At 39.2% G+C, this 23860-nt stretch overlaps 1 protein-coding gene across 1 annotated transcript in view; it reads left to right on the plus strand.

Annotated features, from left to right (window-relative positions):
• RGS5 (regulator of G protein signaling 5) overlaps positions 1-19746 on the plus strand; it is a 94117-nt gene extending 74371 nt beyond the window's left edge. The window contains exons 4-5 of the mRNA XM_072648769.1: positions 10978-11144; positions 17329-19746. Of these exons, the coding sequence (XP_072504870.1) occupies positions 10978-11144; positions 17329-17490 (329 nt within the window). The 3' untranslated portion in view covers positions 17491-19746. The remainder of the gene's footprint in view (positions 1-10977; positions 11145-17328) is intronic.
• Positions 19747-23860: the final 4114 nt, after the last annotated feature.

Below are 23860 nucleotides of genomic sequence, written 5' to 3' on the forward strand. Positions count from 1 at the left end.
TACAGATTATCTTAGAACACAAGGGAAGGAAGGTCAAAATAGCTAAAATCAATGAATCAAGAATGGCAGAGCCAGAAAGGAACCTTAGAAATCAGCTAAGCCAACCTCTTAACTTTACAGATAGGGAAACTGAGGCCCCAAGAGAAGTGACTTCTCAAGGTGACAGATCTAGTTAGTGACAGGACTCAGAATCGTATGGAATCACAGGATTTCAGAATTGTAAAGGACTTCAATGATACCTCTTGTCCACTCCATAACTGATAATTAAATCTACCTCTCTGCCATTTCAACCTTTGAGAGTAGGGACTGTTTGGTTTTGCCTTTCTGACATGCAATAAGCACTTAATAAATGCTAATTGGTTGATTGATTAATCCCATTTTTGCCCTTGGGGTCAAATAAATTGTAAGCTCCTGGAAGGCAAGCTTTTTTTTTTTCCCCTTTGTATCCCCATCACTTACCACAATGCCTGACACACAGGATGTACTTAACAAATGTTCATTGATTGATTTAAATAGAGGGAGACCCTTTCCCATATGGATCTCCTTTTAGCTTTACCAAGTCCTTCTCTTCTCCAGGTTTAACACCCTTAATTCTTCTATCAATCCTCATATGCCAAGAATTCAAGGTCTTTGCGTATTATGGTTGCACTCTTAGAGATCAATCAGTCAATCAATATTGGTCAAAGTCTTCCTAGGCTATATTTAAGGAAGAGCTCCCATTGTATTTTCTCCAATGTGGTATCAAGAAACGAACACAATATTCCTGGTGTGGTCTGAGCAGCAAGACCATTAGTTCCCTAGAACTAAGCTCCTCATCCTGGGACTCCTGAGCCCCAATTTAGTGTTTTTGTTCTCTTTCCAGTCCAAAGATCCTCCCCTTCAGTAAAGAAAACAGAAGCCAAGAAGTAATTCTGCCTTCTTTCTATTGTCTATTACTATGATTTCATCCATTCTTTATCCCTCCTTTATCTTCCTCTTCTTTCCAATAGAATTTTTTCAAACTCCCTTTTCATTGTACTTAGTATTTCAAAACATCTCTTCTGATTCTGTATGAGTATTTATTTATTTTTTGGCAAGTACTTTAGGTGAGGTTCAAATTCATGACTTCCCATTCTTCCCTCTCATTATTGTTCTACAAGTCCCGGATCTAGCTACGCAGTAACACAGCTACAGCCTCGTTGGGTTCCTTGGGGTACTTGGCTACTATTAACTGAGATTTGATTCAGAGGTTTTATAATCCATGGAATTATGATAACAAAATGAACAATTATGGATTGAAATCAGTCCTTCTACTGCTATTAATTAACGTTCCTTGGGTTCCATAGTGTTCACTAGTCCCATGCTTATGTCTTTAACAGAGGCAGGAAGATGGTTAGATATTGATCTATCTATGTGCATTCCTTTTGAGTCACTATAATCCTTTGGAAGAACTGTCAATATTTCTAGGGAATGTTATTAGATAAAAAGCTGTTGGGATAAGTGAGCTAAGATAGGAGGTAAACCAGAGGAAGAGAGCTTTAAATCTTTCATGTTTAGCTCAGGAGTTGATATCTTTTATAGTGAAATGCACCAAATCCTTTATTTTGAAGACTGTGTCTTTGGAGCCTGTGTCTTACATTCCAAGGAGAGACATCATTCGTCATTTTAAAGCCCTGTCCAATCGTCCAATATGTTCTTCAGATCTCCAAACCTACCAAAACAACATAATCATGATGGGGAAAAGTTTGTAAATATTAGGCCTTGAGAAATTAGAAAAGGACATCCAGTGTTTCCTCCTGCCAACAAGCAGGATCGTGACTTCTGCATAGTAGGTACTTCATAAGTGTGAATGAGTGAATGGGTGAACAACGTATCTTATACCTCAATATACATAATAGACCTACCTATTACCCATCCCACTCTCATCTGCCAACAGACTCCAGGGCAGCACCATCAAATGCCATACCAAGGATCCAGAGACTCTTCTCCTCCCCTGATTCCTTATTCCTCCACTGCTCAATTTCCTGTATGCACCAGATGCAGTTTCATATTCTTGCTTCCCAAGGTCTACAAGGTCTTGTCTTCAGTCCAGCTGCCCTCCTTTTCTGAACCTCCCTAAGTACCACCTGACCTTTCCATTGGTCATGAAATGAACCAAACCCTCTGTTATGTGTTGTCTCCATCTTTTAGACTGTGAGCTTCTTTTCTATTTCCATTCTCAGTACTTAGCACAGTGCTTAGTACATAGTAAGGGTTCACTTAATAAGTGCTTTCTAAAATTTGTTTGTTTATTTTATTCTAAACTTAAGAAATAGAGAGGTATTTCCATAACATAGTAGAATAGGGGAGAAAAATGTACATGAAGCTGCAAATCTATTGCATATAATTTGCTATTCCTTTTCAATATATAATAAAGTTATTACATAATTTTCCTTTTTCCCTTTTTTTCTTCCCTCCCCACCCCCACCTTAGAGATGGCTATCTTTAGACACAAATTTCCGTTCCATTCCAATGATTTTATAGTAGGCAGTGAAGTTTTTCCTTCAAAAATCTAATTCCAGCGCACATCAATCCTATTTGTAAGTTAAAAACCAACACATCTCATGTCCCACAATGGTAATATATCTAACATTAGCCCTTGGAGCTGTTAAATGTTTGGGGAAAACTAAAGGGCCAGAAAACCTGGTATGTAAATATTTTTGTTTCTAAGATTACATCTTTCTGATTGAGTATAACAGTTTACACATCCAAGAGAGGACACATCACATTCACTCTAGGTCTTGTGTCTTGATTTACAGTTAACTTGGACAGCCTTTGTTCTAATTCTGGGCACTATCCATGACTCCTTAAAGTAAAACTGTTTTTCTCTTGATCTTTCCTTAGTGGAAAATGAAAACAACTGGGTACGATCCTCAAAAAAAAGACTTTTACATTTTTTGAAGACCATGATTAAGTCACATCTTAGTCCTCTCTTCTGCAGACTATGTGATCTCTGATTCTTCAGGGCCTTAGTCATTGGTGTGGCAATACCCTAAAAATGTTCCAGCTGCTATATGTTCTCTTGTGATTGTGGAGGATCATCTGGCTTTCATTCAGGAGGTCTGGAGGGACTCACAAAGTGTATTTTCTTTAGACTCAAAAATAAATGGCCCTAGACAATTTCACTTAGGAATGGCATTATTAAATAATCCTCCCCAAGGACAATATGTGAGTCCAGGGAATTGAGAGAACATACTCAGTCATCAAGAAATTTCCATTCAAGACCTACTTTTCCCAAAAGGTTCTAAAGGTCACAATGTTTCCTAGAGACACTTGGTTTATTTGATCCTGGTTTAACTAGGGTTGTTGCTTTCTATAAGGGTGACAAATGATTTACCAAAAATTCTCATCAAGATCAGAACTCTAGGACTAGTACCATGATTTCCAAGCCCAGCTCTATCGGACTATCAGTTAGTTATACAATCTTGTGACCACAAATAACGATCAAACTAGTTGGCCTCAACTGGGTTTGAAACCACTACACTGAACTCATTGGCAGTGTACTAGCTGAACTAATCAACCCCCATGTCCAAGGCCCCCAAACTTTTGTAGAATCAAATCATTTTGGAGCCAGAAGGACCCTTTAGAGCTCATGCAGACCACTTTACTCATTTAATAGATAAGAAAATGGATCAAGAAATATGAAGTGACTTGCTCAAAATGACAGTAAATTAGTGACTAGTAGTTAGTCAACAAGCATTTCTTAAGACTTAATTATTGTCAGGAACAGTGCTAAGCACTGGGGTCACAAAGAAAGGCAAAAACAAGTCCTCAGAGGGTCAATAAGAATGTGCCACACATTGCCCTAAGTGCTCATATAATGTCCAAAGACAATCCTTGCCCTCAAGGAGCTCCCAGTCTAATGAGGGAGACAACATGCAAACAGCTATGTGCATACAAGATATAGACAGAGTAAATGGAAGGTCATCTCAGAGGGAAGGCCCTAGCAGGGGGGGTTTGGAGAGAAGAGGAGCTAGAAAGGCCTCATGAAGAAGGTGGGATTTGAGGAATTGAGGAAAGTCCAGAGGAGGACATGAGGAGGAAGAGAATCTTCATCCTAGAGATGCTGTATTAACATCAGAAATAGGTATACAGCTCAAATCTCCTGTCCGTACAGTACTCTTTCCATTTACCTCATTTAGTTCAAGTGTACATAACATTTGGTTGGTTGGTTGTTGTCCTTCATCTTCGAAGAGGACCAAAATGATATTACCATGATAAAGGGAAATTTCAGTGTGTCCGACTTCGGCTGATCAGACCAATAGGAGATTGGAATGCTCTACCACAGGTTGGGCACAGATAGTCCGTGTGAATATTTGGGGTGGATATCCCAAATTTGTGCATCCTGCATTTACTTTGTGCTGTCTCAATTCTGCTTTGCTCAAAGAGCACAGCACCCTTTCTGATGTGGGCACACAATGCTGAGTGGTCCTCTTCTTACAGTCTGTTAAATACCAAAGCTTGATGTGAAGGTGCATCCATGAGGTTTAATTGCATTTAGGTAAATGGAAGACAGTGTTGGTGATGAGAAAGTCATGAGATGCACAAGTCTTCACATCTAGCAGTCTGAACATATTCTAACATTAAAGTCACCCAGAATTTTATGTAAGCTTGTTTCCTTTTGTCACATTGCAGACAGGTGTCTCCAAGTCTTCATAAACCTTTTCTTTGACCTCATCAGGGTTTGTCATGGTGGAAGCATAGAAACTGATGATGAATATGATGGCATTTTCCTGCAAGTGGCAATCTCATTGTCATGAGTCTGTTGTTCACTCGTTTTGATAGGCATATAAACTTGTTGACAAGATTAGTTTTGATCACAGAATTTACACCAGCTTCATGGTGTTTCCCTTCTCTACAACCACTCCAGAAAAACATATATCCAGCTCCAATTTCAGTAAGCTGTTCTTATACTATGAGATCACATAGAGTCATACGTAACAGGAAAATGACTGAACAGCAATAACCATGACCCATTATCATTATCCTTGATGTATAAAGTGGATGATCCTGTTAATCTATTGAAACTGAAGGTTCAAATCATTCTTGGAAAAAAAGGATGTTAATTGTAAGGAGTTGAAACATAAAATTAATCAGCTGTTATAGATGCCAGTAATTAAGAAATAGACTCATTGCTCTGGGAAGTTATATTCAGTGCTCTTTCCTTAATTCCATTCATGTGCAACAGCAAGTACCCTGACACATCCAGGATGACATGCTGGCACAGGTTTTTAGATCTGCTTTTCTAGAAGGAAAGCAACTTTTGAGGGGTCAACAATCTTCTTTAATCACATATGCCAAAAAAGAAAATACAAAGAAATGAAGACCAGGGCTTCCAACTGTCTGACCATAAGCAATACATACATGACAGACCAACAGACAGATCTAACTATATGACTATTTCATACATACATAGCTACCAGAGAGAGAAGCACCAACATCTGCTACCCAGAGTCTCATCTGGCACACGAACCTTCTTCCAAAGAAGCCCCCAAAGCATAACCTCACCTCAGAGTATATATATATATATATATATATATATATATATATACACACACACACACTTTTCAGAGCCAGAGGGCACAAGCCTCCTGACCCAGTGCCTCATTAGAAATTAACAAAAGGTGTGGGCCTTCCTACAAAACAAACCTCCCCTAATCAAGTTTTCCTTAATGGGTTCCACCTGAGACCTATTAATGGGCAGGGAAGATCTTTCCCTTTCAACAAAACAAGCATCCCCTAATCAAGAAGCTCTCATTAACTTTATATCATGCTAGCTGTACTTAATGTCTTCACACTGTGAGACCATTGATTCACCAAATGCTCTCACTGGAGATCTTGGGAATTGAAGTGGGTCTAGGCAATAATGTGATCCAACCTCCTCATTTTATGAATAGGAAATTGTGGTGTAAAGTAGATAACTGACCTGCCCAAGGTCATAGCTGGCATATAGCAGAACAGGGTTTGAACTCATGACTTATTGACTCGAAACATTAAAGGATTGGAGGGTTGGAATATGTATTCTGGAGGGAAAAAGAGCTAGGATAACAACCAAGAATCACCTACCCAGTAAAACTGAATGAAATCCTTCATGGGAAGATGTATATTCAATGAAATAGAGGACTTTCAAGCATTCCTTATGAAAAGGCTGAATAGAAAATTTGACTTGCAGATGCAAGATACAAAAGAAGCACAAAAAGGTAAACAGGAAAGAAAATTCATAAGGGATCGAATAAGAATAAACTATTTACATTCCTACATGGGAAAATGATATTTACAATTCCTAAAAAAAACTTTCTCATTATTAGAGCAGTTAGAATGAGTATACATAGAAAGCAGAGAAATGAGCTAAATGTGATGGTAAAATTATGTAGAAAAAAATAAAATTAAGAGATGAGAAAGAAGCATGCACTGGGAGAAGGGGAAAGGAAGAGGTAGAATGGGATAAATTATCTGACATACAAGAGACTTGAAAACTTTTTACAGTGAAAGAGAAATGGGAGAAGTGGGGAGGGGAGCATGTGAATCTTACTCTTATTAGAATTGACTCAAAGAGAGAATAATACACACACTCAGTTGAGTATAGAAATCTATCTTTCTATACAGAAAAGTAGGAAAGGGAGAGGAATAAAAGAAGTGGGGGAATTGAGAGAAAGGAGAGCTATTTGGGAGAGGTAAAAGTCAGAAGCAAAACATTTTTGAGAATGTACATGGTAAAAGGAGAGAGAGAGAAAGAGAGAGAGAGAGTAGGATAAGCAGGGGGGAAATAGAATGGAGGGAAATGTGTAGTTGGTAATTATTATTGTAAAACATTTTTTGCAGTTTCTCTTATAAAGAATTCATTTCTCAAACGTTTAAAAAACTGAGTCAAATTTATAGAAATAAGAGCCATGCCTCAACTGATTAATGGTCAAAGGAAATGAAAGAGCAGTTTTCAGACAAAGTAATCAAAGCTATCCATAGTCACATAAAAATACTCTAAATCACTACTGATTGAAGAAATGAAAACTAAAACACCTCTGAGCTATCATCATACACCTATCAGATTGATTAATATGACAGAAAAGGAAAATAACAAATATTGGAGAGGATGTTGAAAAATTGATATACTAATGCATTGTCAGCGGAGTTGTGAACTGCTTCAACAACTCTGGAGAGCAATTTGGAACTATGCCAAAAGGGCTATAAAACCATGCATGCCGTTTAATGCAGCAATATCATTACTAGATCTGTTTCCCAAAGAGATAAAAAATACAAAGGGGAAAGATCTATAAGAACAAAAATATTTATAGCAGCTCATTTAGTGGTGACAGAGAACTGGAAATTGAGAAGATGTTCATAATTATTGGGAAATGCCTGAACAAGTTGTTGTATATGATTGTGATGGAATACTATTGTGCTTTGAAAAATAATGAGCAGGATGCTCTCAGAAAAACATGGAAAGACTTACATGAACTGATGCAACAAAAAATTAACAGAACTAGGAAAGCATTGTATGCAGTTACAGCAATATTGTATAATGATCTACTATGAATAACTTAGCTATTCTCAAGAATACAATGATTCAAGAGAATTCTGTAGGACTGATGATGAAGCATACTGGAGATGGACCTCCAGAGAAAGAACTGGTTGAACATGAATACAGATTAAAGATGCTTTTATTTATTTTTCTTGGAAATTTTTGTCTGTTTTTTTTTCTTTCACAGGATTACTTAAATGGAAATGTGTTTTGCATGTATAGCACTTATACAACTTTTGTAAAATTTCTCACCTTCTCAATGTGGAGATGGAGAGCAGAAGCCAAGAATTTGGAATTCAAAATTGGGGGGGGGGAGGGAAGGAGAGAGAATTAAAATTGTTTTTGCATGTGAATGGAACAACAGTAAAATATTAAATAAGAAAAAAATCGCAAAGTCACAAATACAAAATTGACTCACATTCATGCCTCAAAGCCAAGAGCAAAAGAATTCCTTTCACCCATAATCAATGGAAGGATGGGAAAAAATTAATATCTATAAACTCTAGTAGGGACTTAAATGAGCCAAAGTTATTTTTGGTCACAGAAATGCTGGTACTACAGTACCAAAACTTTGTGAAGAAAAGTAAGGGTGCTCACCCATCTCAGTTAGCACTGAAAATAACCTGGTGTAGACATGTATACAAACTCTCTTCCTCTTCTTTCTCCTCATCACTAAGGCAATGGAATGAGCTGCCACCTACTTGTTACCATATAAAATTCTCAAGATGGATGTTTGATAGTTTCTTTTTTTCCTTCCAAGTTCCCTGTGATATGAAATTTAACCTGATTTCAATTGAATAAAAATAGTGATGGGTGAGCAAAGCTTATTGTGACTTTCCTGGGTCGTATCATCACTGAGAGAGGGCTCTTGGTTGAAGCTAATCCTTTCCTCCACCCTATTTCTCTAATTTTGAGTGACATTTCAGAAGATTGTAAAATGGTCTGAGATGATAAGTGAAGAAAAGACATAAAGAAGAAGGGCTTAATATGCCCCATTTTACTTGGTCATTGGCACCATTTTTGGAAGTCCTGCTGTATGTAGGGAGTTGTATTTAGGCTAGAGAAAGAAGGGAAATCTGATAGACATGGAAACATACTGGCAGGAAGTAAAGAATTCTTAAATGAGAGAGGGAAGTGGAATGAGATTAAATGAAGGATGCATTTGCTAAACAAGGATAATAGAATTTAGGAGAACACCTAGGAGGGAAAGAAGTCAGCTAAAATCCTACTCTTCGGAAGTATTTATAAATAGGCAGCTGAGGTTTTTCCTTGGATTTTCCCCTCTGGAGGCAAAATGATATTTGAAAGCTTTTAATTTTAATTGAAAAACTTTCAATTTTAATGGAAAGTTTTTAATAACATCATTTGAATTGAACTCATGGAAAATTGGAATATTCTCTCTTATTTTGGCATTTTCCCTCATTGTCTATCATGTTCATATGTCCATTGTCATGAATAAATACATACAAATGTGGTTTGAGAGACAGAAAGAGAAGGATCTGGATTGGGATTCCCACCTTTTCTTCCCAGGAGAGCCTGTTCCTCTCACTACTTTGTGACTTAGGAATGGAGTGGTAAGGAAGAGGAAAAGAGGCTGAAATTCATGAACAATGTGCGTTTTAGGTGTTTTTAAGTTGTGAACAGATAGATAATCATGCTACATAAAAAGGCAGGAGATGTGATTCAATCTGGCAAATATTTTTCAAGTATCTGTTGTATTCAAAACGCTACTAGGAATTCGGGACTCAAAGACAAAAATGGTCCGGATCATGCATGAATGAAGTATAGGGAGGTCATAAGTCATGCTCAGTCCTGGTGGGTTATAGGATTGGGCATCTGAGATCAGTGACCACATTAAACACACCCTCCTCCACCTCCCATGCTTCCTGAGAATAAGTTTCTAGTTGATTCCATTGGTCCCAGCACTTCGAAATATTTATATTAAACTGTAAAATGAGGATTTGTTGATCATATTTTGATCCATTCACAGGCATTTGTTAAGTGCCTACTTTGTGCCAGCCATTGTGCTAGGAACTAGGCATACAAATACAAAGAGTGACAACATCTGACCTCAAGGAGCTCCCATTCTAACATTAGGAGGATGGTGGAACATTTGGGCACCAGGTAGCAGGGGTCAAGGAGTGGAGGAGACAGATTTGTCACTTGTCTTAACTTTCTAGGCTCTGACTTCTGACTTCATCATTCAGCTGAAAGTCCTCTCTCCAAGGTTATTAATGATCATTTAATTGCCAAATCTGATGACTCTTCTCAACCCTTCTTGACCTCTCTGCAGCCTTTGGCGCTGTTGATCGCCATCTTCTTCTTGGGATTCTTCTCTCTCTAGGTTTTGGTGAGACCATTTCCTCTTGCTTCTCTTTTTACTTATCTGACCACTGTTCCTCCTTTGCTATATCTTCATCTAGGTTACTCCTACTAACAGTGGGTATTCCACAAGGTCCCATCCTGGGCTCAGTTTTCTTCTCCCGTGATTCTATTTCACTTGGTAATATCATCAGCTCCCATGGATTCATTTATCATCTCTGTGCTGATGGTTCTCAAATCTACTTACTCAGCCCTTAGCTTTCAGATAAATCTCCAGTCTCAAATCCCCAACGGCCTTCGTAATAACCTAATGGTTGGTCTGTTTGCTGCAGACTATCCCCACCCACCTAGCTGTCAAAGTGATCTTCCTAAAGCACATGTCTTATCATGTTACCTCTGTACTCAATAAACTCCAAAGGCAATCCCACCCCCTCAATATCACCTCAAGGATCAAACATAAAATCCTCAATTTAACATTGAAAGCCTTTTATAACCTTCCTCCTTAACTTTCCAGTGTTCTTGAACTTTAACCACCACCCCTATGATGGGCTCTGTGATCCAGTAACAATGGTTTCCTTACTCCTTCACACAAGACAGTCCACTGACCACCTCTGAACATTTTCTCTGTCTCCTATGGTATCTTTCTTCATCTTTGCCTCCTGGCTTCCTCCAAGTCCCCAGCTCAAATCCTACCTTCTGCGGGAAGCCTGACCACCATCACCACCCAGTTCCTTCCCTCTGTATTATTTCTAATTTATCCTGTATATAGCTTGTTTGTACACAGCTGTTTAAGCCTTGTTTCTTCTATTAGACTGTGAGTTCCTTGAGAGCCAAACTGTCTTTTACCTTTCTTTGTATCTCTACTGCTTAGCACAGTGCCTGACCCATATTGGGCTCTTTATAGATACTTATTGACTGACTTTCCATTCTCTTTTCTCTTTATTCCAGTCCCTCTTTAGTATGTAAAGTTGTGTGGACCTACATTCTGAACTTCAGAGAAAAGTCAGAAATAAAAGTTTTCTGTCTTCTGTTTGACACTCTGACCGCAAATCTAGAAAATTCCTCAAAGATAAACTGAATAACATCTCACCTTTTCTACTTGTATTCCCCCCTGCTAGATGGACTTGCCAGCTTCAAGGGTTTCCTGAAATCTGAGTTCAGTGAGGAGAACATTGAGTTCTGGATTGCCTGTGAGGATTATAAGAAAATCAAGTCGCCCATCAAGATGGCTGAGAAGGCAAAGAAAATCTATGAAGAATTCATTCAGACTGAAGCTCCTAAAGAGGTTGGTTTAACCAAGTAAATGGGAGAGCCTCCCTGGGTTGGGCCAGCTCAGCTCAAGGACAAACACCAAAGAGTTGAGAAGCTTTGGAAGTTATAGTAGGAAGGAGAGGCTTGAGCATCGAACATTGGAGTATGGGGAGGAAGGAGGAGAGGAGACTATTTGGAAAGAGGTAAATTGGATGAGATTCAAAACAACTGCACAGAATAAAGCAATTCTGGATGAATGGTGCTGTTGTCTAGTGGCTCTTTCCATCAGCCACCACTGCAGTATGGTCTTCTGCTCTAAGTACAAGGAGGCAGGAAATGAGAAAGTGTGAGAGCAAAGCAAACCTGCTTGGTGGGGACTGCTCCATCCCCTAGCATCCCCTCTTCCATAGTAAGTGCTGGGACTCCAGAGTGATCCCTTTTAAGCACCTTCCCTTCTTGTGACCTTGAGGGTGGCAGGGTGTGAGTAATCTGTGAACATGGGATCAGAACATTCAGAGAAAGAAGAGACCTTAGAGATTGTCTAATGCAACACCTGTCTTTTAAACAGGGACAAAATGAGGCCTAGAGAGATGATTAAAATTCCACAATTAGGAATCTCCACCGACCTTCTTGATGACCACCCATGATCCTTTGACTGCTATTTGTCCACCTCAGTATTCTTATCTGTAAAATGAGGATAACAATAGAAATAATATTTGTAAATTTAAAAATAAAGGTTAACACAATATCTAGCACATAGTAAATGCTTATTCCTTTCCCCATCTGACTTTGCCTTTGAATTAGTTGTGTCTTCCATCTGCAACACATTCCTACTCCATCTCTACCTCTTAGAATCCTTTGGTTCTTTTTCAAACTCTGCTCAGTGGACACCTTCTACAGCAGGCTTCCTCTGGTCATCCCCACTATTAATTCCTCCCCTGCTTCCTTTTTTGTTGTTGTTGTCTCCCTGATAGAATAGAAGTTCTCCAGGGAAAGGAATGTCTTCTTTTTATCTTGGTAACTCTAGTGTCCAGCACAGGAGCATAGAAAATTCTTGCTTTTTGATTAATCTACTAAATCAAATAATGCAATCCAAGTCCTAAATGTAGGATTGGGGGAATTACCTGCTTTTTCAGATTGCCTTCCTTTAGTATAGGTGGCTGACAATTGAAAAAAACATTTAAATAGCACTTCAAGGTTTGCAGAGAGCTTTACAGCAATCATCTGAAGTAGATGTTAGTATTATCTCTATTTTATAGAGGGGAAAACAGTGTGAGAGGCTAAGTAACTTGGCTAGGTTCACACAGCTAGAAGTATCTGAGGTAAGAATGAAACCCAGGTCTTCCTTCCCTCTTGGGTCCATCCACTGCACCACTTAGCAGTGAGATAATTGAGAACTGCTGCTAGTAGGCTACTCATGAGTAGCTTGGTCCATGGACCCCTTCTCCAATGTCATATTTCTAATGACACTTTGTTCTACTAGCCAAGGAAGTCAGAATTTTGCACAGTGTCATTGCCTAAGATGTCCCTGTGTTTGCACAGGGGAGCATGAAGGCAATGTTTTCCTTGAGCTAGAATAACGAACCTCAGTTCTGATGAGTCTCCAGGGTCTGCAAATATTTCATGTGGTCCAAGGGTGGTGTGAGAGAAACCATGTATAAGAAGAAGCTGGAATGTGGGGGTAACCAAGGGACTCACATGTAATTGAGACATTCTCTTATAGTTACATTTAAAATACTATTTCCATGGACACCATCCTAAGACAAGCCTCCATCAATTTCCTCCTGAAGTGTTACCATAGCCTCTTACATCCAATGGCCTTCAAGTCTTTTGCACACTTCCTCCTTACCTCTGTTCATACCATTCCTCCATTTTCCAAACTTACTATGGTTTAAGCCACCTTGAGATGGCAGTTGAGGCCCTTCACCATCCATGGGAATGCTACCTTTTCAGCTTCCTCTCATTACCCCTCTTCCATGTTCTCCATATTCCTGTTAATCTAAATTACTTTGCATCTACCTAAGCCACTCTGGCCACTCCTCAAAAGCTCTCAATCAATTCCTCAATAAGCCTGCAAGTATTTATTAAGCACCAACTATGTGTCAGGCATTGGGCTAGGCTTGGGAATTCAAGTACCAAGAATGACATAATCCCTACCTGCATTCTTATGAGGAAGTCAAGTACAAATAGAAATACATACAACTTAAGTATAAAGAATATAAATTTGTTGTTCAGTCATGCCTGAGTCTTTGTGACCCCATTTGGAGTTTACTTGGAAAAGATACCGAAGAAGTTTGCCATTCCATTCTCCCGCTCATTTGATAAGATAAGGAAACTGAGGCAAACAGGATTAGTAACTTGCCCAGGGTCATAAAGCCAGTAAGTATCTGAGGCTGGATTTAAACTCAGGTCCTCCTGACTCCAGACCCAGCAGTCTATCCACTATGCCACCTAGCTGACTCTCTTAAAGTGAATAAATACATACATGTATATTTGTGCATATGTGTGTTCATCCTTTGTTTCCAAAGAAGACCATGCCATCAGAGAAATGATGACATGACTTGCACTTGACTTTGTTTTGAGTGAGGGAGGGCTGTGTAGGTCACCAGCCTCACTTCTCCCCCAAAGCCATCTGAATCCAGTGACCAAATATTCATCAGGATGACTGGAGATGACCCAGGATAAGGCAGTTGGGGTTAAGAGACTTGCCCAAGGTCACACAGCTAGCGAATGTCAAGTGTCTGAGGTGAGATTTGAACTCAGGTCCTCCTGACTCCTGCACTGGTGCTCTATCCACTGCACCACCTATCTGTGCATATGACAAAGTTGTAAAATATGAGTTAAATAAAAGCACAAGTCAAGTAGCTCCCCTTCCATGTAGATTTCTTTGATTTCCTCTGTCAACCTTCTTGGTTCAGTTTCAAAAAGCCCTTTTTTTGTGCCTCTATAATGCACTTATTGCATATTAGTCTGTGTTATAGCTGTTTATGTATCTTGTCATCCTACTGGCCTATAAGCTCCATGAGCGTTAGGATATTCTATCTTATCTAAAAGGTTTTCTTTCCCAGCATCCAGCACAATACTCTGCACCCAATAGAATAGGTGTTGAAGGATCATTTGGTGAGCTGAACATAAGTGTAAGAGATGGTTGCTAAGACTGATAATAGTAGCAATCATAGTTAACATTTATATATTTCATTTTAAAGTTTGCAAAGTATGTAATGCAAATGTGTGTATTTTCTGATTTGATCCTTCCAGCAATAATGTGGTAGGTGGTATTTTTATTTCCATCTTACATATGAGGACACTGAAGCTAAGGTAAGTTATGTGACTTTCCCAGGGTTTAGGAAAGCTAGTAAGTGTCTGACTGATCATCTATTCTTGTAGCATCAAAGCACATACAGTACAGTTTAGAACTAAAGGAAGTTAAGACGTAGATGTGACCTTAGAGACCCACTCAATTATCCAATTCAATTTAACATTTACTGAGCGCCGTTGAGGACATAGGCCCCATAGTGAGGAAACGTGTGAATCCAACTGTGCTAAGAGGGATAGAAAGTTCATCTTCTCTTACTACGTTTTGCTGCTTAACTCTGGCTTCCTAAGCCTAACTCTCCTTTGCTCCATAAGCAATAACTCATTCTGCCTGGTCTGAGGGCTCTGAAGCTTTCCTGTTATTTTCTGAGCTGTCTCCCAATTTATGGTTCTGGGCTTTAGCCCATGAGAACTTGGAAGCATCGCACACATGACCTGCAGCACTCCCTAGTGTTCCAATTCAGGATAACCAGCAGATACTTCATTTTCTTTATTTTGGATCTGGTCTAATAAACTTTTTGGAAAACATAGCATGGCATAGTGGATAGAGAGTGCCCCTCAATGTGAAGAAGACCTAACTTCAAGTCCCCACTGACCTGCGTTGATTGGGTGATCCTGGGCAAGTCTCTTCATCACTCAGTGTTCTAGGCACCTTGCTAAGCTGCAGAGAATGTGCAAACTTGAAAGGACAGAGGGAATTTCTTCATCTGGGAGATCACTCTGCTGTTGAAATCACAGGTCCAGGTCCTGTCCCTATCTCTTACAAACTATTTAAGCTTTGTCTGAAACAAGAATCTGCCCATCTCTTAACCACAGAATGCCACATAAGAGTCCTACAAATTATGCATCAACCCGAACTGTCAGAGCTGCCATTTCTCAACCCCAAGCGCCTTCTGTATCACAGGTTTGTGGTGAAGATCAAATGAGACAAAAATTATAAAGCACCTATTATGTAGTAAGCACTATATGATTTTTAGCTACTAATATTACTATTATAAATATTATTCCTAATTTGAAATTGGAAAATCTCATCCTGCTGAGTTTTCCAGCCCGTAGTCACCATTTTCTATCTCCTACTTTTGCTCTCTCCTGTCATATTAGAACAATAATCCACCTTTCCATCTGGTTTCAGGGCGAATCAGAAGCTTTTCTCACAATAACATTGTGAGACACATTATATGAAGAGCTAATATTTCTCATTCTCCAAAGCTTGGCTCATCTACTCTCTCCTTTGAGACTCATGGGCACCTGGCAAGAAGTTATTTTTATCTTCACTTCACAGGTGTGAAACCTGAAACTTAGAGATATTTAATGATGTTTTCACAATCACCTCCTTAGTCAAGATTGGAGATGGGATCTGCGCCTAATTTTGTGAATTTCAAGTCCAGCACAGCTGTATGTGTTACTCCAGATAGTTTTGACTGGTACAAACAATTTTATTCCAATCCGTTTTTCATATGAAGGAAAAGACACAGCTAGGAAATATCAACGTTTTCAAATCCAGTTCTTCTGCCTCCAAATTCTTTTAATTCATCAAGCATTTATTAAATACCTACTATGTGTCAAGTATTGTTCTAGGCTAGGTATACAAAGATGACAACAAAATAGCCCCAGCCCTCAGGGAGCTTAGAGGGGTATAAGATGTAAGTAAATTGGAAACAGGTGGCACAGATAGAGCACTCAGCCTGGAGTTAGGAAGACCCGACTTCAAATCAAGCCTCTCGGACCCTTACCAGCTGGGAGATACTGGGCAAATGGCTTAACCTCTATCTGCCTCAATTTCCTCAAATGTTGAATGGAGATAATAATATCAACTACCTCCTAGGGTTGTTGTGAGGATCAAATGAGGTAATATTTGTCAAGATTTCAGCACACTTCCTATCACATGTAAATGTCATGTAAAATTAGTTATTGTTAAATTCACAGTATTCAAAATGCAGATAAGTAAATTCAAAGTATATGCAAACCCAATGCAAAGTAACTGGAGAGGGCAGAGAATTTCAATATGGGCAGTGCTGACAGAGAATCGAGGAATCTTTGTGTAGGAGAAAGTACCTAAGCTGAACCTGAAGGGCTCTAGGAATTCCAAAGGGTACAGGGGAAGAAGGCATGAGGATAGATAGAAAGCCTGTGCAAATGCACTCAAGAAAGACAGGAGATGGCAAGTGGGGTAGATTGGCTGGAACTTAGGATATATGAGAAGGAATTATGTGGAATAAGTCTGAAAAATATGCATTGGAGCCAGACTATGATGGGAATTGAATGCCAAATAGACAAGTTGTATTCTATCCTTATTCCAAAGCCCTTACCCTGGATGAAACATCTGTTAAACCTGGCGACTTAGTATTAGCTATTATGGCTCTGTGAAGGCAAAAGGGATCACCAAGGCTTCTTGAGACTGCAGTAGCATGGTTGGAATGTCAGTTTGGCAGCAGTGTGGAGAATAGATGAGAGATAAGAAGCAGGAAGAAAAATCAAGAGATCATTACAGTGTTCCAGGTAAGGTGTGGGAAGACCTTGTACTGGGATAGTAGCCATGTGAATGAAATTAAAAGGATGATGAGAGAAAAAATGGGGAGATAAAAATCAAATGAGTCTAGGCAACTGATGGGTAGGAAGAGTGCTGAATGGAAGATGACTTGAGATTTTGAACTTGGGTGACTAGAGGGATGGTGGTACCCTTGAAAGAAATAGGAAAGTTAGAAAGAAGAGTGTTTCAGGGAGAAAGAGCATGACTTTAAATTCAGCAATCTTTTATATTGGAGGACCAAAAGGAAAAAGAGGTCATAAATTAAAACTAATTCTTCCTTCTTCCTTCCCATTCTCCTTTTTATGTGATATATTCCCTTCTCCAGACAAGCTGTGAGGATTGAATTTTCCCCTCCCTGTGTCCTTCTCTGCAGGTGAATATCGACCATTTCACTAAGGCCATGACCATGAAGAACCTGGTGGAACCTTCACCAAGTAGCTTTGACATGGCCCAAAAGAGGATTCATGCCCTGATGGAGAAGGATTCCCTGCCGAGATTCATCCGGTCGGAGTTTTATCAGGAACTGATCAAGTAGCAATGTGAAAGGCATCTTGGGTGTTTCCCCCCAGTAGCAACCTTTCCCTTTCTTTCCAGTAACTTACACAGTTTTCCATAGTAGCCCTACCCTGAAGATTACCCAACCTGAAAACATCCAGGTAGTGTTGCTAAGATATTTTCCCCCACATTGTTTTGGATATATTCAAGTTTGACCACTGTTCCCTCTTTCACCAAGTCATAAAACTTCAGAATCTCGGAATTAGAAGGCACTCACAGAGATTATTCAGTTCTGTGCAGACCTGCATCCTTTCCACTGTATTCTTTAGGGTGGCCATCCAGCCTCTTTTACTCTTCTTGTATGGATATGACATAGAGCCTCATCATCCACTCAGATCAGTCACATAATGTACTAAAAGATTCCCCATGTCAGAGCGAAAGCAGGGGGAGATGGGGGGAATCAACTCTAATGAAGGACGTAGGCAAATCCAGTTCAGATAATGCAATCAAATGATTACAAACTGGGATGACAACAGTCCTAATTCTATAAAGTCAGTTAAGGGGTAGTCAAATAGAATTTTGTTGTTGTTGTGACCTGGGGGGAATGAGAATGCCAGAATGAGTGTGATTACTTCTTCAGGCATTTCTGAACTATCGTGTCTATCCAGGAAAAGGCAGGGAACTTGTGAAGTAGCCCACTCCCTATTTTCTTAAGCAGTTATTATTTAAGCTATTGAAAGATAGTATGGTGCATTGGCTAGAGAGCCAACTTTGAACTCTTGAAGACCAGGGTCCAAGACCTACCTAAAACACACACAACAAAATCACTTAACTTTCCAGAGGGTCAGGCGACTCTCTTAGATTACAAATTACTAAACAAGTGCTGTCTGTGCTTATAAAGAAGATCTCTTGCTAGGTGACGTGATAAGTTTGGATTTTTTTAAAAATACTTCTCAAAATTTTGAATATTCCTTCAGCCTCTTCATGTAGGCTGAAAGTTAAAAATACTATTATCAATCATTTATGTTCATATAAAAACAGTCTAATACTTCTAGAGGCTTTTCTCCCTTACAAAGTAAAGACTAGATTATAGTGTACAACACCAGCCCAATAATGACAGTGTGGTCTTTTTTTAGTCCAGAGTCTTGGCTCAAAAGATGATTTTTAAATTGCTTTCTATACATCAGAAAGCTAAAATTTCTAAAACTGCCAACACCAACTTGTGCAAAATAAAGCCCACTTTTGTTCAATCTCATTCTTGAGGCTATGGCTGGGGTAGAATGCAGAACCAACTTGTGATGCAATGAGTTGAGAAATAGTATAGATGGGGAGAAATGGGAAATGCTCTTTCTATAACAGTTATTACATGTCCAATTCCTTGGGGCCTTTTGTCCTCATTCTAACCATGCTTGAGACCTTGAATAAATGAGAACATTGATAATACCCCCTTATTCTTTAAGAAAAGACTAAAGATCCCAAGTACCCCCTTCCTTCCCAGGCTTGCTTTCTCTCTTTCTTTCTTTCTTTCTCTTTGTCTCTGTCTCTGTCTCTGTCTCTGTCTCTCTGTCTCTGTCTCTCTGTCTCTCTCTCTCTGTCTCTCTCTCTCTCTCTGTCTCTCTGTCTCTCTCTCTTTTTCTCTCTCTCTCACCAAGTTGAATATTTTCAAAGAATACTCAACTTCCTTAGCTGAGCAACTGTTCTACACCTAGAAAAGCTATAAAGTATGTAGACCTAAGATGTACCTACTTCCCAATAACATTATAGTCAATTATTAAGAAATAGCATTATCTTTGAACCACTCTTGTTTTCTTTGGGGAAAGTTACAATGACTATTCCTAGAGCCAGAGGGAAACACAGCATTTTCCAAAACAATGTGGTCTTTTAGCAACCCAAATTCTTTCCTTAGTTTCTGCTATCAGCACTAGTGAACTCATAATCACAGTAGCCATGTATGCCCCCAAGATGCCTGATACAGCCTTTTACTTATGGTACCAAGGTATTTTGTGGTATGTTTGTACTCTTGTCTATTTTACTATAGTAAGCAACCTTGTTTTAGTTCTTTCTCCTGTAGTAGATGTGCCAAAATCATCTTTCTTCAAATTGTTGTAACATAGAAATGAATCTGGAAGTCTGAGCATATTTAAATCATATCTTTGAACAAACTTGTTGGGGCAATTGAGAATTTCATGATGAATTTCAGAAGGAGAAGAAGGGTTCTGATGCTAGCAGAAGTAATAAAATGTATATCGTACTTAAAGCAGAGGAATAAATTGTTTAGTTTCCAGCAATCTATTTCCCCTTTCCCATCCCCTTCTTTCTGTTTATTTCTTTTTATTTGTCAGTTCTCTATATTCATAATATTATTCCTCTCCAATTCAGTTGTTTCTTAAGGAGAGTGGAAGGATTGTCCAGTATCACTCTGTGCTTTAAGACAAAGCTAATCCTAACGCTAACCCACACCTAGGCAGAATTTTCACAGGATATTTCATGTGTCTTGATAAGGGATTGCTTCACATCTTGCAAATGTCAAGGTGGAAGAGGATGAGCCAAAAGTCACTGTCCATGGTTTCCTTCATGTCTGCTATGAATCTGTCATCCTGGGTCAGGTGCTCTCTTCTGACATCAATTAATCCATGACACAATAAAGAATGACTCTGCTTAGATAGCTGTGTCTGTCCATAAACCCTCCCCTTTTCCTAGTGTCACAATTGTATAGCTCTTTATTCCAACAGCTCAGACAACCAAGATTTTAAATGGCTTTAAAAAAAAGATTTGCAATGAGAATGTGAAGCCTAGGGTTGGACAATTACTTATTGAGTGGGTAGTGTAGACCAACCACAGGAAAAGGAAACCCCAAGGAAGACTTATTGGCCCACAATTTCCAGAGTAGCTGTCAACACAGACAAAAAAAAACCAACAATGGAAAACTGTGACAACTTCTTGGGCTATGTTGCTCAGGCCTTCATGGTGGGGGTCAAAGAAAGTGGGACCTTCTTTGACAACCTGAAACCTTAAAAAGACTGAGGAGACTTGGAGACTGGTTTTAATTGTGTTAAAATGTTCACAAACAGGGAAAAACAATTCAGTCAAAAGACATATATTTTGTCCAAAATATATCTAATGTTCTGCTATTTGAATTTATCTAGAACCTGACGTTTTAGTCTTTCTGCATCTGTTTGGGGTCACACAGGCAGAACCTGAAGGTTTTCTGCATAGATGATGACTGAGGATGATGGAGTAAAACTATCTTGTATAGATTTTTTTCCTAAACTGCATTAACAAAAGGACAAGGTTCTAAGAGTATGTTTGTCTCCAAGCCTGTCAAGCCAGCTCTTTTCAGTAGACACCCCCAAATTGTGTGGTAATGTTTTTAAATATAGACAGACATCCTGCTAATAGATGAAGTGACTAGAAAAGACCATAAACAAGAAAAAAAATACTAAAACTCAAAGTGGAAAAAAACCTAAGTACTTTTAAATCTGAAAAAACTTATCTGAGTATCTCTATTATTTAATCAGGCAAAAAGAGATTTACCAAAAAATTCCTGTGTTACAAGTGGTTTCCATGGAAACATAATGAAAATCATTTATTTTTCTGAGGAACAGAAGAAGTTGGGATATTTATTCCAGAATTTTTTTAATGTAATAGTCGAATCTTTTCCCCCCTTTTCCCTTGAGCAAATTGCCTGGGAAAGTACGAGACTTAATGACAAGGGAGCACTGTGGTGCTTCCATTTTCCTTCCTTGTGAAAATATAACTGCTGTTGTAAGTTGGCTGGGACTGTGTGAGGTTGTGGGTTGTGGAGGAAGCAAACAGGGCTCAACAGAAGTGGGGAACGTATTTCTCATCCCAGATCACCCCATCCAAAAAAAATGAAGACTAGCCTAGGAAACCCTGGACTTGCTATGGCTTTTAGTTGGGCCAGAACATAAGCTGAGGTAGGGATGGAACAAAGAAACAGGATAATGATGGTTAAGTAAAATCTGGACGATATTCTTCCCATTTATTTGCTGTAAGTCGACATGGATGTATTTATGAGTAGAGACACATACAAACACATTCTGTCTGCCTGCCTCCCTGCCTGCCTGCCTGTCAGTCTGTCTGTCTGCCTGCCTGCCTGCCTGTCTGTCTGTCTGTCTGTCTCTCTCTCTCTCTCTCTTTCTCTCTGTCATCTGAACTCCCAGATGTTGTGAATTGGGAGGGAGGTTTCATTTTCAGAGAAGCAAAGATAATTTAACCCAGGCACTGCTGAAAGAGCTAACTGAAAGTATAAAAGGAGTTTGGGGCCTCTTTCTCCCCTTCAGTTATGTCCTGGACAGATAAGGTTGCATGATCAATATGACTGTGAAGGGACAGTTTGAAACTTGGTGAGAAAAGTGACTTTTATATAGTTTCTCTCTCTATCTTTCCCTCAAATAAGTTCATTGTGTACAAAATCAAGGATGAGATAAAGATGGCAGTTGACAACCTGTAATGTATGAAAACAGTATGATTTCTCCTTTTCTCTAAGTTAAAATTTCCTGATTCCAACTCATTTAGTACAGTAGCAACCAAATGTCTCCATTTGTGTACCTTTCATTTTCTAGTTTCTGTAAAATTAGAGTTGGTTTTTGTAAAATTAAAGCTTACACCAAATATGCCTACAAGCAAGACCATCCATTCCGATGCCTCTGATAAATTTGAAATGCCTACAGAATCTCCCACCAATTTAATTATGGGGCCAATGTTGAAGCAATCTGACCTGGATTGTGATGTCACTCATAGTTTAACTTAACTTTCAGACTTCAAAGCACCAAAACTGGTCTGCTTCTGGGGAACAAATGCTTCCTGATACAATCATTTTGGCTTCATTCTATCCCTCATCCTCTGCTCAGTGTTAAGAGGACTGTGTGATGGACAGATGTGTTTCTCTTTCCTCCTCCTGAATATTTAATCTGCCTAGGCTTCATTTTTAAAATCTTAAAGAGCATTAATTTCATCATTGAGCCATAGCTTGTATGACATTTGAACATCTTGTTGGCCAAGAATGTTTCAGGAAAAGAACTTCCTTCCATAAAAAATGTCCTATCTAGCTGCACTTGGTCCCACCCCTCCTGGCAGACAGGGATGAGCTAGACAGAGGTGTACCAGACATATGTGTCCACCATCCGCTAAAGGAAATCAAAGCTGCATGCTAAGCTCTTGTCACAAATCGCCAAGAAAAAATAGTCCTAATGACTAGGAAACAATTCTGAGCAAGCCATCAGACCCTGATTTGTACAAAGCCCAAATATCTGCCTGCTGCCACTTTTCAGATTGTTTGAAAGACATTGGCTTCTTAATAATCAGTACCCTTCACAGTTCATTGAATGATGGAAAAGTGGCTACATGGGAGCTGCAATTTAACTCTAGGCAGGCCTCTGATTACAGTAAAGCTGGGGCCGCTTGTTCATTCCTGTTGCTCTGGAGTGAGCTGGGAAGGCAGGAGCATGGGCTGGAGAGGCTGAGGAGTTTCCATGACCCAAGGAGTCTGAACCCCAAGAGCCTGCTAACTCTTTGAGGGTTCTTGACTTAGGATAATAGTGAAACTCAACAGTATCCTGAATGGGATTGTCATGTAGTTACTCCTGGAGTGAACCAAGCTCACCCTTAGCTTCCATCATTCCTCCTGAAGCTGCTGGTGGTAAAACCATCTTTCTTCCCCAGCAGGGATGTGCGGGATCTGCCAGAGGAGTTAATCCTTAAGATATCCAATGATCCAATCTGAAATAAGGTTCTTGAAACTGAATGGAAGCCTGCATAAGATTTTAAGAGAAAATATATCCAAAATACAAAAAAACACTTCAGAAAGTTTATTTTGATTTTGTTGTTTAACGTTAATCTATTTACTCTTTGATTTTTTGCTGAACAAATGCATGACCAATTTAAATGACTTCTGTGCAGGGTATCTATCCATCTTCCTTTCTTCAAACTTCTCATTCTTCTCCAAAACTGTCCTTGCCCTCAAACTCAACCTCTGGCGAAGGGAAATAGAGATAGTGGGTGGGAACTAACTGTCTGGATGAGAAAATGGGCAACTTTAGAGACCCTTGTTACTGTGAAGGAAAAAGTTCAGTGTCACATTGACAAAGGCAGAATGGAGAGTTGGAGAATTTGACAGTGGCTCAGAACAGGAGAATCAGGTCATCCTGATTAAAAGGGCATTACCTCTTCCTCAAAAGCAGGACTTAGGGCGAGGGGTGGTCCACAATTTAATATTTACCTCAACTCTCAATTTCACTTTCCTTTTAGTTCATTCAACCCAAGTACTGGGATAGAGTTTAGAAATCTATGATCTGACATTTATCCAATGACCATCTACTGCAGGGACATTTATATTTTCCTTTTCATTTTGTTATCCAATGTGTTATGTATCCTAACATGTATTGTAA

This window comes from Notamacropus eugenii, chromosome 2 (genome assembly GCF_028372415.1).
Source record: "Notamacropus eugenii isolate mMacEug1 chromosome 2, mMacEug1.pri_v2, whole genome shotgun sequence".
NCBI classification, from domain to species: Eukaryota; Metazoa; Chordata; class Mammalia; order Diprotodontia; family Macropodidae; genus Notamacropus; species Notamacropus eugenii.